At 53.0% G+C, this 18,090-nt stretch overlaps 2 protein-coding genes across 4 annotated transcripts in view; one reads left to right on the plus strand and one right to left on the minus strand.

Moving 5' to 3' along the window:
* Positions 1-7,700: 7,700 nt before the first annotated feature.
* BRF2 (BRF2 RNA polymerase III transcription initiation factor subunit) lies at positions 7,701-12,023 on the plus strand. The gene is made up of 4 exons (XM_045460711.1): positions 7,701-7,992; positions 8,929-8,988; positions 9,447-9,768; positions 10,698-12,023. Exons 1-4 carry the CDS (start codon positions 7,839-7,841, stop codon positions 11,425-11,427), a joined length of 1,266 nt encoding a protein of 421 aa, XP_045316667.1. The 5' UTR covers positions 7,701-7,838; the 3' UTR covers positions 11,428-12,023.
* Positions 11,928-18,090, minus strand: part of ADGRA2 (adhesion G protein-coupled receptor A2) — a 35,609-nt gene continuing 29,446 nt past the window's right edge. For all 3 annotated transcript variants that reach the window (XM_045460675.1, XM_045460697.1, XM_045460686.1), the window contains 6 exons: positions 17,588-17,796; positions 16,779-16,906; positions 16,344-16,467; positions 15,738-15,883; positions 15,134-15,223; positions 11,928-14,903 (listed from right to left, as the gene is read on the minus strand). In XM_045460675.1, coding sequence (XP_045316631.1) covers positions 13,637-14,903; positions 15,134-15,223; positions 15,738-15,883; positions 16,344-16,467; positions 16,779-16,906; positions 17,588-17,796 — 1,964 coding nt within the window. In that variant the 3' untranslated portion in view covers positions 11,928-13,636. The remainder of the gene's footprint in view (positions 14,904-15,133; positions 15,224-15,737; positions 15,884-16,343; positions 16,468-16,778; positions 16,907-17,587; positions 17,797-18,090) is intronic.

Below are 18,090 nucleotides of genomic sequence, written 5' to 3' on the forward strand. Positions count from 1 at the left end.
CCCAACCATAGTCCATGCTCCAAGGGCCCCGACCTCTTGAAAGGGAGGAGATGCTTTTTCTTGCCCTGCGATAAAAGTCACACTGTAGAGGGACAGAGGTGGGCCTGGTACAGGTACTGCCCTGTGAAGCCCCTCCGGGTGGGATGGGGGGGCGCCCCTGAAGGCCTCCCTGGTTACCCCAGCTAGTTGTCAGTGGTGGGGCCGCCATGTAAAGTGATATGAAAGCAACTTCTCTTAAAACACAGCCCTCCAGGTTCAATTTAAGAAAAACAAAAGGAAACAAAACCCTCTGGAAGGGGAGTCTTGGGGAGTCTTAGGGAAAGATTCTTTATGCAAATGACCCTAACTTTTCCCTCTGAGGTCCTTCACTTTTTGTTTTGCAGTTGGTTCTGGCACCCCCCCCCCCCCCCCCCCGCCCCCTCCGTGGCTGCCAGACCCAGCCCTCAGGGGCAGGCTGCTGTGTCTTTCAAACTCCGGGCCTCGGAGGGACACAACACTCTCCTTTCTCTTCTTAGCTTAGCTGCTAATAACAAAAAACAAACAAACATAACAACAACAACCAGGAAAATACAGAGAACGATTGTAAGATCTATGAACAGCATAAAGAATGAACTTACCCAAATCCAGGATTCTGAGCTGAAGGAAGTCAAGCCCCCCTGGACCCTGGGAGCTTGGGCATCTGTCAGGCGGCTTCAGGTTCTCACCTTGGCTTCCCGGTTGGTGAAAAGCCCTCTCCTGTTCTCCCTCTGAAGGAGTGGTGTCTTTTCCTCTCCCCTACACTCCCTTGTCCACTCGGCCTGTAGATTTTTCTAAGTAATGTCATACATGTTTATGCCCAGAACAAAAGAAATCCTAAGCTCCTCGCTACCAAGAGGTAACTAACCACTGTTATTTTGATTCTTTGTCCTGGCATTTTCCCTCTTATACAAATAGATACACTTTATTTTTTTAAGAAATTTAATTTGTGATGGGTATTGAAGAGGGTATCTTTTGGGATGAGCACTGGGTGTTGTATGGAAACCAATTTGACAATAAATTTCATATATTTAAAAAAAATGGCAGCATGACTTTCAAAAAAAAATTTAATTTGGATTTTCTTTTTTCTTTCCTTAATTGAGGTGTAGTTGACCTACAACATTGTATTTGCTTCAGGTGTACAACTAGTGACGTGACATTTTATATACATTAGGAAGTGATCATCATGGTCCAGCTCTTACAGTATGCACTAGACTCCTGTTGCAACCTGGTGTCTTAATTATCTAGATACAATTTATTAACTTAAAAAAAATGTTTATTTTTGAGACAGCAAGAGAGAGAGAAGTGGGGGGGGGGAGGGGCAGAGAGAGGGAGACACAGAATCGCAAGCAGGCTCCAGGCTCCGAGGTGTCAGCACAGAGCCCGACACGGGGCTCAAACTCACGAGCTGTGAGATCATGACCTGAGCCGAAGTCGGACGCTCAACCGACTGAGCCACCCAGGTGCCCCAGATACACTTTAAAATGAAGATGGGAGCAAAGCAGGACTGCTTTGAACATTTCTGCGTGCCTTTGGATACTGTTCTGCAACCAGGACGGATAGTGATCCTGGGGGAGAACGTGCCCAGCTAACTAACCGCCCCCCCCCGCCCCCCTCCCCCGCGCCCCCTGAAACACACATGCACACGGAAGAACTGTGGTGGCCGCGGATACCATCCAGGTTACTTCCGGCTCCGCTTATCATCGGCCGCCTCTGGGCCAGAATAAACGCTTGCTGGGGAAGCACCCCGCCCCGCCGCTGCCCGTGGAAAGCAGTCATTTACCGGGTGTGGTTCTGACGCTTTAACCAGGGCCCAGACAGCAGCAGCACAGGCTGCTGGAACCCAACGTCCACCAGCGAATGGATCCTGTTCCCATGGCTTCTCTCCAGGTGTTCTCTCTGGGGCTGTGCCCTCACTCTCAGGGGAAGGCGGATTCACATTCAAAACAGGCTTCCGGAGCTCTGTGAGCCGACGTGTCCCAAAGCCCCCAGATCTCGACAGGTTTACACAGAAACCTGTATCTGAGCCCTGGAAATAGTCCCCTTGGTGCCCTTGATAAGCCCTCAGAGGAGAGAGAAAGCTGTTGTCCTTGCCTATCAAGTGCCCTTCAGGCTAGCTTTGACTGCAACAGCATTTTTGCATTAAGCATTTGTATTCTTACTAGTCACTACACGCTGACACGTACTATTTCTAATTCTCATCAAGGTAGATAATATCTCCATCATGCAGATGAGGAAACAGAGTCCTAGACATGGGGAGAGTTTTAGTTCCCCTGGGGTGGCAGAGTGAGTAGTTAAGAACAGATTTCGGGCCACCTGGGTGGCTCAGTTGGTTGAGTGTCCAACTCTTGATTTCAGCTCAGGTCGGTGAGATCGAGCGCCTCAATGGGCTGTGCACTGACAGTGTCGACCCTGCTTGGGATTCTCTGCCCCTCCCTCTCTCTCTGTCTCTCAAAAATAAATAAACTTTAAAAAAAAGCAAAAAAAATTAAAAAAAGAAGAACAGATTTGAACTCCTTGTCTGTCTGACCTGGAGGTCTAGAACAGGGGTCAGTAAATACAGCCTGCTTCCTGTTTTTATATGGCCCTTGAGGCAAGAATGATTTTTGCTTTTTTTTTTTTTTTTTTAAACATAAAATGAATAAGTCTGGAGATCTTATGTGCCCATACAGAATGATGGGCATAGTCAACAACACCACACCGAATACTGAAATTCTTACAATTAAAATAACAGTATTTCATGACACACGAACATTACATGAAATTCAAATGTCAGTGTCCACAAAGTTTTACTGGAATACAGCCATACTCATTTGTTCCCATAATTGTCTATGGCTGTTTCCACGTTATAAAAGCAGACTTGAGGGGTTGTAACAGAGACCTTATCATCTGCCAAACCTAAATATTTGCTATCTGGCCCTTTACAGAGTTTGCTAACCCCTAGTCTAGGATCACTTTGGGAGTCAAGGAGATCATGTTGTAATTCTCCTGGGATCCTGGAGGACTGGCGCAGGCAGGGAAATGGTGTGACTCGATTCCCTCTCGAGATGAGGCCAGCTAAGCCACAGCCTCCCTGAGGAGGGACGTTCCAGGTAAGTAAGCTGACTGGTATTCACGCTCTCAGTCTGTGCAGCAAATGGTGGCCTGGGACCACCTTCTTAGAGTTATCGGATGCCTTTGTTCCTCGGAGTTCAAGAAATGGAACACATTAATCCTCAGCCCAGGAAAGGCGATGTGTGTAGTGGGGATGGCATGAACAATGCAAAAGGAGAAGGCGGATATGAGCAAGGGGAGTTAGCTGGCACCGGGATTTAGGTAGTTCGTGCTGTAGGCCATAGCGGTCTCATCGTGAGCGGTAGAGAAGATTGAGTTCCCACCAAAGAGTTGAGGTGATGGGAAGGCAATCCAGTCAGAAAGACTCCTCAGCCCGAGCCACCTGCCAGGCTTAGTGTGACAGGAGAGCGTGTCCTCAGGGCTCGGAGTGAAACTGGCTCAGAGTGATAGTGTTTCCTTTCGGTCCACTGAGCTGGGAGGAGCCCAGGGGTGAGGCCAGATTAAGGAGCAGAGGCAGCCCAGCTCTCCCTGGTGATTTGTTCTAAATAAGAATCGTCTTGTCTCAGAGAAGTTTAGTCTTAGAAGCTGTTGCTTCCTACAGGCCCACCTGGGACAGGTGTTCACAGGAGTGGACTAGCTCCTCACTGAATGCCAGCCCTCAGTATAGAAGGTGGCCCCTGGACACCGGGACGACAAAGCCACATATTCCCACAAAGACTTGCAATCAGAGGGAGAGCTAGACGGGCGAACAACTAAGTAGAATACACACATCTAACTGAAGGAGGACGCGTGGGAGTTTCCTTCAGCCCCCACAGCAGCAGTGTCTTCCTTTCCCCTCTCCTCTCTGGAAAGAACTGTGGCTTGAGGTCTGTATTTCACATCTGGACCATGGTTGGGGCAGCCTTTCCAACAGCCTCCCCTCTCCGGTAGTTTTCTACTCAAATCCACACGTTCTGGGCGCTCTGCATTCCAGAAGCCCGTGTGCCAGGCACCACGTGGGCACTGGTTATACAGAGACAAGAAACATGGTTCCAGTTTCAGAGGCTGGTGTGGGGGGTGGGGGTGGCATGGGGGAGAGGAGTTTGAGGAGCATCTGGTAAACAGATCATCACTATCACTGAATGACGGTGACTCTTAGAAGAGTCTATAACAGCAGGAAGGGCACTAGGAGGTTGTGTCGGTCCTAATTTCCAGAGAAAGGCAAATAAATGAACTTCCTCAGAGAGTGGAGAACCCCAGACTTACAAGCCTTAAAATTGGTTTTTGTAAATCTTAAGTACAATCTACCCGCCAGTGGGGGGCCCAAACTCAGGACCCCAAGAGTTGCGCGCCCTACCGACCGAGTCAGCCAGGCGCCCCTGGACTTTCAAGTCTTACTAGAGAGCGCCATCTTCTGGTCTGGGTTCTGCCTACCTCCCAGCCTGTCTGGGGGCCTTGTGATACCTTGGGGTATCACACACTTGTGACTGGAAAAGAGAATCACTCACTCCGCTACCCCTTATAGGCGCTGGTTGAAGGATCATAACACCGCTCTTCCATTTTACTAAGAGTAATGTTGGGAAAAGAAGAATTTTAAGGCGACTTTCATGGGCAGAGGACTCTAGTAAAATCCCACTTTTTTTTTTTTTTTTTTTTTTTAATGTAGTTAGGTTCAAGATCTGCACAAAATTGGGGGTGGGAGGAGTCTGATGCTGTTCTGTAGGGTAATGTAAAGAACCACTCCCGGTGCAATTATGTTGCTCTTGGGAACATATTTCCCCACCCCCGTAGGGATGTCGACTGTAGTGTCTAAAACTAATGGATGTCTCTGAGGGGTGTTTTGTGCACACACAAGCATGCCGGAATTATCAGAATTTATCTGCTGGACAGCCAGAAGTAAATCCTTATCACACACCTCGCACTAGTGGGCAAGTCTAGAGGAGACTTTGAATGCCAGTGCCCACCCAGAGCTATTGTGTTGAAGCCCCCTTGTGGTGTGGGGCTGGAGCGAGTAATTCAAATGTAAGGGAATGAACTGTTGGGGATTACTGTATCTTGGGTTGGGGGAAGGAGGTGAACGCTCCAGTGTGATCCAGTCCTGGGGTAGTAGGTGGGACTTCTCTAAAAAGAAGAGGTCCGCATGCTCTGAGAAAGCAGTCTTTTGGGGATGGGGTGGTATATTTAAGTATGCACATCAAGGAAAGAAACTGGAAAAGAGGGGGGGGTGACCACTTTTGAAGGTATTTTGGTTTGGTTGTTTTTTAAAATTTAGTTATTATTATTATTTTCTCTTGAGACAGATAGAGTGAGCCAGGGAGGGGCAGAGGGAGAGGTAGAGTCTTAAGCTGGCTCCATGGGTATGGGAGCCCGACACAGGTTCCATCTCATTGCCGTGAGATCATGACCATGAGATTATGACCGGAGTCAAAATCAAGAGTCAGAGGCTCGACTGACCGAGCCACCCAGGCATCCCTGGTTTGGTTGTTCTCTAAATGCTTATCTCTTGAACTGTGAGGAGAGTCTTAGGAAATTTCCCATTTTACAAACATACTTCTCATTTATGTTACGATCACCTTAAGTTCCTCCACCCTTCAGCAAGGTTCATGAACGGTCTCGTGATACTGGTGCAGAAAAGGAGAAAATGGAAGTCTGGCTGCTCTGTGCTCCCAGGTCAACTGATGACTGGTCAGTGGGAGAGCATGCGGCTAGCCCACAGAGATCCGAGGTGCAGGAAATTCCGTCGTGCGGTAGTAAGGGAGGGGAACAGCTGTGAGCAGAGGGGGAGGTGCTTGTGAGCCGGAGGGGCTTCCGTTGAACGGGCAATCCTTGTAAGGCACAGCACCTCCTTCCCAATTTATACTAAAGGTAAGCAACATTTGAAGCAGGGAAAGCTGATGCTTGGATTGCAGGTAATATGCAATCTTTGTGTCAGAGATGCCCTTGTTCCCCACTGTGGTCCAGGGAACTCACAGTCTCATTAGGCATACAGAGAGTCCTCTGTACCGACCACTGATTACAGCTCTTTCAAAAGAACCTACCGCCCTGTCTCCTCAGATCCCTTTCTTTTTTGAGGCCCCAACCCTTTGAGGTCTCTCTGGGTACATGGTCACTGTGTCGTCTGTCTCTTCAGGTTAGTAAGCGCCATTTTTTATTTTGAAATCTTTTCAGTTCTAGGACGCAGAATTTATTAGTCTTCTAAGGAAGGCAGTTGTATCTTATCTTGTAACCTGTAACCTGTACCTTATTCCTCAAGGGAGTATCCCAATTTGTTAAGGGGCTGACAAACATCCGTATTCCTCAATCCATTCTGCACAGGAGCTGTCCAAACATTTTCTGTTCTCAGGGAAAAGTGCTGATCTTACCTTCCGGCCCCAACCCCCAATGTAAGGTTGAAATTAAGCCCAGAACAGCTCTTAAAATCTGCTGATGCCAGGAGCCTAATTCTCCATTGTCGGCCCAAGAAACAGATTCCCCGCACACACTTTAGGCACGTGCTGTGATGACTCCCATCTGCTTTCTTGGAGTCATATGGACAGACTTTGGTGGTCCTTGTCATTTAACTCAACTTTCTTATTTTTCAGACACAATGGATTAAACCTTTCAGGCGTTAAAATCTTTATTCTTAACGAGTGTGATTACATGACTCTTTTGGCGACTTTTAATTTATATTCAAACATAACATACATAATTTTAAATTTGTAAGCTTGGTTTCTGTGATAGCATCACTAGGGGCACAATTTTGTTCAAGATTCTTGGAGTTATACTATAGCAAGCTAGGAACTTCGTAGCAGAATCTTGGAATATCTTAAAGCTCAGCTTAAGCTCGGTTTTAAAACATCTACATCTGCTTGAACCCTCCAGTTTGCCCAAAGCCTCATCACTCCATATTCTTTCACTATCAACTCCCTTGGATATTCCTTGCCTAGTCTCTGAAAGCATTTGAGTTTGCCACTCTGGATTAAAAAAAAAATTTTTTTTTAATGTTTATTTATTTTTGAGAAAGAGCGAGCTAGAGAGAGAGAGCGCGCAAGCGCTTGGAGGGGGGAAGGGCAGAGAGAGAGGGAGACACAGAATCTGAAGCAGGCTTCAGGCTCTGAGCTGTCAGCACAGAGCCCGAGGGGGAGCCTGAAGTCATGAATTGTGAGATCACGACCTGAGCTGAAGTTGGACGCTTAAACGACTGAGCCACCCAGGCGCCCCTTGTCACTCTGGATTTTAATTCAATTCCCTCATTCTATAGTTGAGAAAAATAGACTGCATAGACAGGAAACAACTTGCCTGGGAAAGCCACTCTGGAGAGTAGAACATAATTTCCTGCTTTCTCACCATACTTTGTACTATGGCCAAAATCAACATTTGTTACCAAAGAGTAACAGAATCTACGATTCCCCCAGCATTTCAGAAGTTAGACTTGTTTGGGAATGGCCACAATTTCTTGTCTGTTATGTGTGTCCACGTGAGAAGAAATCTCACCTAAATTCAACTCCCCCGCCCCGGTCTGGCCCACTTCAAACCGACCGCGGACGCCGGGGGAAAGGCAAGGCGAAGACGCGGTCCACACCAGGAACCTTCTTTCCTAGCTCACGTTTCTACCCGAGCCCGCAGAGAACCGGACCGGAAGTGGCGCTCCGCCGGCGTACAGAACTGCCTATGTAAACCGCGTTTGCTCTGGCCGGAAGAGAAAGGTGCAGCGCTTAGAAGGCTCCCCTCCTAGTACCGGCTTCCGAGCTGTTGCTGTTGCGGACGTGCGAGTAGATATCTGAAAAGCTTCCGAGACTCTGGGTTGTGACATGCCGGGCGGAGGCCACTGCCCCGATTGCGGCTCCACTGAGCTCGTGGAAGACTCTCACTATTCGCAGAGCCAGCTGGTGTGCTCAGACTGTGGCTGCGTTGTCACCGAGGGAGTCCTTACTACCACTTTCAGCGACGAGGGCAACCTCCGAGGTATTTGTGCCGGCCTTTCCAGGGCCGTGGGTATAGGCTGGGGTGGTGGAGGGATTGACATCAGATTCCTCTTATGCCTCTCACGCCCTCTCGTTGTCACGTGTACACTTAACTACGGGAGAAAGTGACCTAAAGTGAAGGAGCGCTGCAGGAGGGCAGGGACGGCCATTCCTCTGCGTTTTTCTAGCACCTGGTACGGTATCTGGCATGTATTAGGTCTCATAAACGTCGACCAAATGAAACAGAGAAACAAGAGTTTCACTCAATGTATCTAGTTTGGGTGTGATGGACGGATGGAATTCTTTACAAGTGCGGACAAAGTATGAGCCCGAAGGAGCCTTTAGCCCTAATTGACAAACACATCTTTTTTTTTTTTTTTTTTTTTCTTTCTTTCTTTCTGAGTCCCTGACCAGTGCAGCCCTCAAAATCAGCAGTCAGGAAAATTGCCTGGATTGGATATACAGGAAGGATGGCTGCAAATTTGGAACTCTTGAAGCCACTTTAGTGCAGTCTTAACCTTCCTCAGTCTCTGCATTTAAAAAAAATTTTTTTAACGTTTATTTATTTTTGAGACAGAGAGCATGAACAGGGGACGGTCAGAGAGAGGGAGACACAGAATCTGAAACAGGCTCCAGGCTCTGAGCTGTCAGCACAGAGCCCGACACGGGGATCGAACTCACAGACCGTGAGATCATGACCTGAGCCGAAGTCGGCCGCTTAACCGACTGAGCCACCCAGCACCCCTCAGTCTCTGTATTTGATACTGCTTGTGAACGTAGAAAACCAGATGGGCTTTTAATGTGCAAAAATGGGCACCTTCATGAGACAGGGAGCAGAGCCTAATGATATGAATTCTCCCTGGTTTTGTGTGGTGGGAGGCCAGGGGTCTGGTGAATAAAGGCTAAACAAAGCTATTTGTTGTCCCTTATCTTACAGAAGTAACATATTCCCGAAGCACAGGGGAAAACGATCAAGTGAGCCGCAGCCAGCAACGAGGTGAGACTCATCCTTTTATGATACAGTGGCCTTAAAGAAAATTCTTCTGATGGTCCAGCCCATCCTCTTGCTTTTCCTGATTTCAGCATTGCTATGTAAGGTAGAGTAGAAGAGAATGGTAGTCCGAAATAAAGAATGGAGATGGTCTAAGAGAGGTGGCAATTCAGTATACAGTGTGGGTTTGTCAGGGGTATGTTAAAGGTTGATTTAAGCATCCCAGGTCACATTTTGGCTTGGCTCTGAATCACACCAGCCCCTGAAGAGTGGTGGGTTGAAATGTGACTTCTTTCCCCAGATTTCTTTGTGTCTTTAGAATGACCTCACCAAGCGTCACTTCTGTCATCGTAGAAAAGTACATCATTTGTGCAACTGGTATGGGAGGCAAGTGTAGCAGAAGTTGCTAGGAGCCACTCAGTAGTGCCTTTGACCCCTCTGACTCTGGCTGTGGGCTTTCTTAGGTCTCCGCCGAGTGAGAGACCTCTGTCGAGTCCTGCAGTTGCCATCAACATTTGAGGACACAGCAGTTGCCTACTACCAGCAGGCGTACCGGCACTCTGGCATCCGTGCTGCCAGGCTGCAAAAGAAGGAGGTGCTAGTTGGGTGCTGTGTCTTGATCACCTGCCGACAGCATAACTGGCCCCTAACCATGGGAACCGTCTGCGCCCTGTTGTATGCGGATTTGGATGTGTTTTCTGGCACCTACATGCAGATAGTGAAGCTCCTGGGGCTGGATGTGCCCTCGCTGTGCTTGGCAGACCTGGTGAAGACATACTGTAGCAGGTACCTGCCTACCGGGAACCCCCGGGACCGGATGGACCCTTAGCCCTCAATCTTTTTACCTTTCTGTCACTTTTTCACCAAAGCGCATCTAAAGGGATTTGGGAGGAAAATCTATATTCTCCCTCCCTTGTGCTCTTGTAGTCTCTCTTCCTAGTACTTGGCGATAAAGCTGATTCCATTTCACATTTCTAAACTGTTTGGCATTTCCGAATCCCTTTGCCTTTATTGCATCCTGATGCCTGATGTAGGCAGCGCAGGTATCAGCCTTGTCACCGGGCCGCTGAGTTGCGGCTCTCACGTTGTGCGTGGCCTGCTTGGCTGTGTGCGACCGCCCTGCCTCAGCAGGATCATCTGTAAGTGGAGGTGACAAGGTGTTAGTGACCGAGCCAACGGTGGAAGCTACTGCTTTTTTTTTCATTTTATTTTCTTTAGGAGCCACGTTCTTCTCTTTTCTCTTCTCTTTTCTCTTCTCTTCTCTTCTCTTCTCTTCTCTTCTCTTCTCTTCTCTTCTCTTCTCTTCTCTTCTCTGAAAATAGAGTAGAAGGCACAGGCTACCAGTGTCAAGTTGTGTTGGGTTTGCTTGGTTACTTCCTAGGTGGATGACTCTGGGCCAGATTTTTAACTATAAATGCACATAATGGGGCGCAGAGTGGATGATAGGAGAGCATGTGTAAAGCACGGAGAATACTGGCCGACGGGGTCGCTGACACATTAGCTTCCCCCCTGCATGCTCCTGCCCTTCACCTCACGGGTGGGAGACGCAGCCTGTCTTCTCTCAGCACCTGTATAAACCCACTGCCAGCAAGTTTGAGTATTTGTTCCAAGAGGACAGAATAGCCCACCTGGAGTGGACTGCTTTTCTTCACTTGGGAAGAGCAGTCCCCTCCCCCATGGGCATCGAGACCAGACTTTCCTTTTGATCATTTCAGCTTCAGACTGTTCCAAGCTTCCCCATCTGTGCCAGCCAAATACGTGGAAGACAAAGAGAAGATGCTGTCGCGAACATTGCAGCTGGTGGAGCTGGCGGATGAGACGTGGCTGGTGACTGGGCGGCATCCCTTGCCTGTCATCACTGCTGCTACTTTTCTGGCATGGCAGTCGCTGCAGCCTTCGCATCGGCTGACGTGTTCCCTGGCCCGTTTTTGTAAACTGGCGAACGTGGACCTGCCCTACCCCGCTTCCTCCCGCTTGCAGGAGCTGCTCTCCGTGCTGCTGCGGATGGCCGAGCGGCTGGCCTGGCTGCAGGTTCTGAAGCTCGACAAGCGCTCTGTGGTGAAGCACATCGGTGACCTTCTCCAGCACCGCCACACGTTGGTCCGCAAGGCCTTTCGCGATGGAACGGCAGAGATGGAAGCTGGGGAGAAGGAGCTGCGGGGACGGTGTCAGGGGCCAGAGCAGGGAAAAGAGGAGGTGGCGAGTAGTTCCTTAGATTTGCCTGAGGGGAAGCGGCCAGCTAGTCCCACCCCTCTCCTCCCACCTTGCATGTTGAAGCCCCCAAAGCGGATCTGCCCCCCACCCCCAGTCTCCACAGTCACCGGAGATGAGAACATATCTGATAGTGAAATAGAGCAGTATTTGCGTACCCCTCAGGAAATTAAGGACTTTGAAAAAGCTCAAGCTGCAAGACAGGCTGCCAGGAGTGTTTCTAACCCTCCCTGATGTACATCCGGGGGAGCACTCACCACATTCTGACAGCAGCTTAATAATAATCCTGTCCTATCTGGAGAAATCAGCATATGTAAGTCCTTAGGTGTTTTCTTGTTTAAAGGAACCAAGGGACTCTGCAATTACCTGGACCCTGGGTCCTGGAATAGAAGTTGGGAGCAGTGCAGGGACGATTGGCTTGGAGAGAATCGGTCCTTTGGTGCCGGAGAAGTGGCCCATGTTTGTATTACGTGGGATGGCTTTCCTCCTAGACTGGTTGGAGGAGGTTAGGCTTCCTCCTGGTTTGAACCAGGTACAATGCTGCTGCTACAGGCCCGATGATGGGCCCTCGCTGCTGGTGTGGAGCGGGTGGTATCTCGAACGGTATCAGCCCCCAGAGGACAGGAACTGGGCAGCTGTGGGCCCAGTGTCCACCTATAGGCATCGATGAGTTCTTGTGTATGAGGTCATGAAATCCTCCACTTCATAACAAAAGGACCGTGGGTGGACTAAGGTTATAGCTCAAGGGCTTTGCAAAATTTTAATATATTAAAACAAGAGGCATCTGCTAGAAAACATTCTATTGTATAAAACTCAAGCTTTTAAAAACATGTTTTCTTTGGCACTTTTCATCCCCTCCCTCCCTTTTTTCCCCAGCGTATTGCAAAAGCTCTCCAGTGCTAAGGCATTGGCAGGGTATGTAAACAGCAGCCAGCATATGTGGAAGAATAATACGAAGCTTTTTTTTTTTTTCTTTTTGTCTAATATTGTCTGTGCAGCAAGCATAAATAACAGGATTCATCCCAAGGTGTGTGGGTTTTCTCCCCTCCCTTATGTCTTTTGCCTTCGTGATCAGGCTGCAGTGACATGGACGCTGGGAGGGGACCTAGACCAGGTCTTGTTTTCCTGTTCTTCACCAGGCCCAGGTTTCCCTCCACCTTCATTGGGTCCTTAGTAAAAGGCTGGTGGTGACTTTTTAGGTTGGGGGAAAATATGGGTGCTGGTGTTTAAAAGTAGTGAAGGCACAGGGCCCAGGTGAGCTGCAGGGACCCTACCTGATAACCTTGAGGGATTCAGCTTGGGAGTCTGTGTGGCAGGAAGCCAGTTCGATGTTTGGGAGGTTTCTCCCTAACCTGACTTAGAGGTCAGTTCTTGGACTGGTCCTTCCATACGGCCTCATGGAGGCAGGGAAGTGTCTTCCTCAGCCCCATGGTGTTAGAAAGCTGAGACTAGGGGTGTGGGGCTTGCAACTGAACAATAAGTGCTTCCCCAACACTACCTGCAGCCTTGTGGTAGAGCCTCTCTTCGGAGCACTGTTTATAGGGCCAGGTTTAGGGTGTGACTGCCTTCAGCTCCAAATCTAAGCACTACGACTCTCTACTTCCCTCAGATCCTTCCCAGGCATCTGGCAGAGTCAGCTTCTCAGGTGTAGGGCCTTGGCTTTGTCCTGGGACGCCCCCTCTACAGCCCTGCCATGTGGTGTGTGGACCACTCCTGTGGGAAGTGTCCCACCGTCCCTGATGGTGCAACCTTCCCACCTGCTCCCACCCCCTTCCCTAGAACTCCATCTCCAGAGCTGTTTTCACACGGTTCTACCTTCTCTTGCATAGTTTATCTTCAAAGCAGCACCTATAGGTCCTGGTCACCTGGCTCAACTGCTAGGCTGGCCCCCTGGTTGGCCAAGAGCAAGGTTGGGGAGAGGCCCTAGGATCTAGGCACAGCGGGCTGACTTCTGACGAGGGCAGTGAGGAGAGAACGCTGTTCCCAAGCTCCTGTCATCTGTGTCTTCCTGATCAGGCCGATGACCATCGGTGAGGCACGGTGGATAAGCTGTGGGGAGTACCTAAGGAGGAGCCCACCTGGGGGCTCTGGGGGGGCAGTCTCCCACTCCACGGGCTGGCAGGACCTCCCCTGCTACCCTGGACGGCACCGATTTGACTGCCAAAACCAGCCTGGGCTGGGACGGAAATGTATCATGCCTGTGGTCCTGGGATTGTCGCTACCCCAGAGGGACTGCCCTCTTGGCGGTGGCAGGCCTCCCCCTGTGTTTTCCCCAGCCTGCAGGACTAAAGCTGGTGTGCCGAGCCGCAGCCATGGGCGCCTCTACCTCAAACCCATTGATGTACCGGTTGACGTCTTTGAGGCCCCGCCCCCCCTCCCCCCCAGCAGCCTGGGTGACAGGGCCACATGGCCAGCCTGTCCTACAGCGTCGCCCACCCTCGCCCTAGACGGTGGTTTCGCTCTTCCATAGCCCCGTCTTCATGCAGGCGCCTCCGGCCGCCTCCGTGCCCGTCATGGTGATGTCGTCGTACTTGGCCCCCTTGGGCGCGCCGTTCAGACTGGCCGCGTTGAGCGGGTACGAGCGGCGCTTGCTCTCCCTCTCCAGCGCGCCGCCCCCGCCGCCCTTGAGGTTGTCGCGACTGGCGCTGCGGCGCTGGCCTGGCCGGCCCGCCTCGGGGGGCGGCGCCGCACTCGTGTCGCTGCCCTCCGACGGCGTGAGCATGGGCTCACCCTCGAGCTGGAGACCCGGGCTGTTGCGGCTGCTGCCCGGGTAGCTGTCGGACGGGCTGTTGTGCAGGCTGCCGCTCTCGCTGGACAGCAGCTCCGGCGCCCCGGCCGCCGCGCCCCCGCGCAGCGCCTTGAGCCGGTTCTTGGCGCCGGCCTCCCCCGCGCGGTGCCCCTTGACCCGACTCTTGTGCACTCGGCGCCCGTGGTGCAAGTTGTTGGCGTGGCGGGGCGCGAGGCTCCCCCGGGAGCCCGTGGGCTCTGGCTCCCCTTCCCCGCGGGCCACCACCCCGGCCTCGCACACCTGACTCTGGGCCAGCTGCAGGTTGGTGAGCTTGCAGGGGCCCAGGGGCGGCGCGTGGCCGCTGCTGCCGCTCGGGGAGGACTTGAGGGAGGGAGGCCCCTCTCCGAACACGGGGGAACCGTCCTCTGAGGCGGCGGGCACGGCCCGGGGTGAGGCGCCGGGGGCGGAGGCGTGGGGGCAGCAGGCACGCCAGGAGGCCCTGACGTCCCTGCGCCTGGCACAGTGGTGGGTGAAGACGAAGAGTCCCAGGGCGGAGGCTGCCACCCCGTACAGGCAGCTGCACACCACCCGGGGCAGCCAGCGCTGGGACACGGCCAGAGCCCCACAGGCCCACATGGCCAGGTACAGGAAATGCGTGGTCACCAGCGCCCCCAGTTGGACTCCCGGAGAATAGAGGCCGTCACCATCCTCCGGGGGCCCGGGTGTCACCACCCCCGCGCTCCCAGTAGCCAGAAGGGAACCTGAGTCATTCAGGAAGGGGCCGCTGCTCCTGAGCCTGGTGGAAGCCCTGAGCTCCTCCCCTGGCTCCAGGGAGACCCTGCTGGTGCCCCCCTTTGGGCTCTGTGCCAGAGGACCCCTTAAGCGCAGCCCTGCACACAGGAAATAGATCCAGGTGATCAGCAGAATCAAAGCCACCGGGATGTAGAAGGCTCCTAGGCTTGGACGCCACACCAGCCAGCAGCTGAGGGGAGACACAGGCAGTGGATGAGGAGGGGGAGCATGTCCGAGGTGGCTGGGTGGCTGGGGTGATAGGACATGGTGAGTGGAAAAGCAGAGGTTGGCTGAGTCAACATGCATGGGTTTGGGGTGGGTCGCCGGCTGAGCGGGCCTGGCAGGTGCCCCTGCCAGGGAAGTAGAAGGCGTCCAGTGTCAGGGTGGGTGGGTTTGGGGCGGGCAGGCAGCGGCGCTCACTAGGGGCTGTGGTCCCGGTAGTTGTGGATGTTGACAGCAGCTGTGATGCCACAGATAATGAGTGGGATCCCTCCAGCGATCAGATAGAACCTGGGGAGGAATGGGGTTTGGGGATCAGAGAGATGGGGAACCAAGGGAATTGGAACCAGGTGCCCAGAAACCTTGACTCAGGGTCTCTGTCCCATCCTCTTTCCCCTTTAAATTCTGTCAGAATTTTTTTGCCTGGGACGCAAGGCCCCTACGGGGCAGGCTCAGTAGATTCCTAGGGGACTTGGCCAAGACTGTTCTAAGGGACAGAGGCTAGAATTGCTCTCTCACCCTAAACACTGCAGAAATCAGGGTGCTGCTCACGTGGCCAGGATCCCTGTCCAATGCCCTTTGGAGTCTCTTCCTTCCCTGGCTTTGTCATGCGGGAAAAGCCCTAAGGGTGCACCCACCCCATGGCCTTGGGCAACCTGGTGCCACCTAGGGCCTTCTCTCTTTGGAGCATGATCTCCCAGGATCTTGGACCCACCCTGCATCCACCCTGGGAGGACAGAGCTTGGTGTTCTATACCCGCCTCTGAACCCTTCACCCTTGCAAAGCTGACAGTTGAGGCATGTACCGGAGCATGGGACGGGGAGCGGGCGGGGCAGAGTCCCCTTCTTGTGGAGGGGGCGCTCTCCAGGTGAGCTCCTTGTGGAGGACGCGGGCCTTCACACCCATCCAGAGCAGTGTGGACAGTGAAGAGTAGTGCAGAGTGACACCCACCTGCAGGGTGAGGCCACTGAGGCTGGGGGACGGGGCCGCTACGACTGGAGCCACCCCAGAGCCTCAGTGCGCAGCGTTCTCCCGCTCCTCCCAGGTTCCCATCCCCAGCTCTACCCAGATCCTCCTCAAGGTTCTGACCCCGTGGTCACCCTCTCGACTTCCAGCCCGGGGTTCTCTCCCACTCCGGAGACTTGACACCCCTGCTCTTGCTTTCTGGCTTGTCCCTGACCTCTCCTTGCAGACCCCATTCTCCACTTTGAAGACCCATCTCATAGTTTCTCTACTTCTTACCTCCCCTCCTCTCATGCCCCTGACCCCAGCAAGGCTGGACACAACAGTGGAGCTGGGGCCTGTTAGCATGAGTCCCCTTTTCCCCCTGCACCCACAGACTCTGTGCCTAAGCTGCCATCACTCATCTAGGAGCGCCCCCCGCCCCGCTCCAGCCCCTTCTCCTGCTTACTGCCTGGCAGACCGTCGGGTAGTTGGTGAGTGTGATGCCTCCTGCAAAGACGGCGGAGGTCATGGCCATGTGGAAGCACAAGTTCAGCAGCATGTGCCAGCCCTTCCGGGACACGTGGATGGAGCTGCCCCAGAAACAGTAATTAATGGGCCACTCCGCCCAAGATCAGGTCCATGGGGTCTCAAGGTAATTCAGAGAGCAAGAGGGAAAGGCAGATATCTATGTGCATACATGCGTGCGAGTGTGATAGAGGCCCCAGGGCAGGAAGGGCTTAACCCCCGAGGTGTGTTTTCCAGCCCTAGACCCTGCAAACAAAATGCTAGGCAAGGGCCCAAGAAAGTCATGTGGCCCCACTGGGGAAAGGAACACTTGGCCAGTACTTGGTGAGACCCACAGCCCTCCCTCCTCGCCCACCCCTCCTGCGGGCGCTCCCACCTGTGGTTGAGGATGTAGGTGATGATGGTGGAGAAGAGGCAGAGCAGCAGCAGGGCGGTGCAGGGATACACGACAGGGTGCAGCCCTGCCCCTGAGCCCCCTACCTCCCTGGGGAAGGCGCTCAGCTCCTAGAAAGAGTAGGAAAGAGGACGTATCAGGAAGCCAGGGGTAGAGGCCACCCCACGGAGTCCTGGCCAGCCCCCCAGGCCACTTTTCCTTTCCCCAAGCCCTGTCAGCTTTGGCCCCTAGTCCGTCCAGGTAGGTGAAGATGTAAGTGCTGTGAGTCCGCTCTTAGGAAGTCAGTCTTAGGCAGTGTTAATCATCTACTGCCTGCCTATTCCTCCCTCCTAGTCTCTTGCCCTTCCGGGGGCTTTTCTGAGCCTCAGCCTGAAAATCAGGGATGAGGAAAGAGGTGGAAGTTTCTATCATCCAGCTGATCTGGGAGAGCGGGGTGCAAAATGTGGTGAGGGAGTGGGGTGACCAGAAAGGAGAAATGTTCCCAGATTTTTTTTTTTTTTCCACTTTAACAATCTGGGTCTCAGAGAGTGCAGGATGTGAAGACCGGGCTGGGGAGTTCCAGGTCCATCTCTTTCAATGAGCGAAGGCAGAACCTCCCTGTCTCCTGAAAGATGAAAAGGTGTGGGGGAGGCCAGAGGGACGTTTCCCCATGAGTCCTACAGTTACGAGGCCGATAAGGCTGCTGTCCTCTCTGTAGTTCTCTGTGGCCCCAGGTGATCCGAACACCCCCATTCTCACCTCCCACACATTCCCCGGAGTTCTCCCAGCCTCTGGGCCCCTGTCGCACTCACCATGAGCACGGCCACATTGCCCAAGTGCTGGCAGTGCAGGGAGCTGACGTTGGGCTGGCTGGAGCGGAGCTGGCAGCCCTCGGGGCTCCAAGCCCCGGGGCCGCCCGGCCCGTCCTGGCTCCATCGAGCTGCCATGGGTTCGGCCCCTTCAGCCCAATGCCGTAGCGAGACGGCCACTGGCTCGGTCAGGTTCCCCACACCACAGCCACCTGCGGGAGACAGGGAGGTCCACACGGGTGGAACCGGGCTGCGGGGAGGCTGGCTGTATGGAACTAGGTGGCGGCGAGTGAACAACAGCCCGAGCGTGCACTGAACGCCTGCGGGCCGGGCGCCGGCCGGACTTCGGGACATGGTTAGGTGCCAGTTGGGGCCCTGCCTTCCAGGTGGTCAGTCTCACCAGGGTGACACAGGGATGGATCAAAATAAAGCACCAGGGGGCGCCTGGGTGGCTCAGTCGGTTAAGCATCCGACTCTCAGTTTCGGCTCAGGTCGTGATCTTGCGG

The sequence above is a fragment of the Leopardus geoffroyi genome, chromosome B1 (assembly GCF_018350155.1).
Source record: "Leopardus geoffroyi isolate Oge1 chromosome B1, O.geoffroyi_Oge1_pat1.0, whole genome shotgun sequence".
Lineage (NCBI taxonomy): Eukaryota > Metazoa > Chordata > Mammalia > Carnivora > Felidae > Leopardus > Leopardus geoffroyi.

Bases quoted from the DNA above. Each gene is read 5' to 3' on its own strand.
- BRF2 (XM_045460711.1), top strand. From the start codon at position 7,839: ATGCCGGGCGGAGGCCACTGCCCCGATTGCGGCTCCACTGAGCTCGTG. The intron at 7,993-8,928 runs GTATTTGTGCCG...CTTATCTTACAG, and splicing joins CGACGAGGGCAACCTCCGAG to AAGTAACATATTCCCGAAGC. The intron at 9,769-10,697 runs GTACCTGCCTAC...TGATCATTTCAG, and splicing joins GTGAAGACATACTGTAGCAG to CTTCAGACTGTTCCAAGCTT.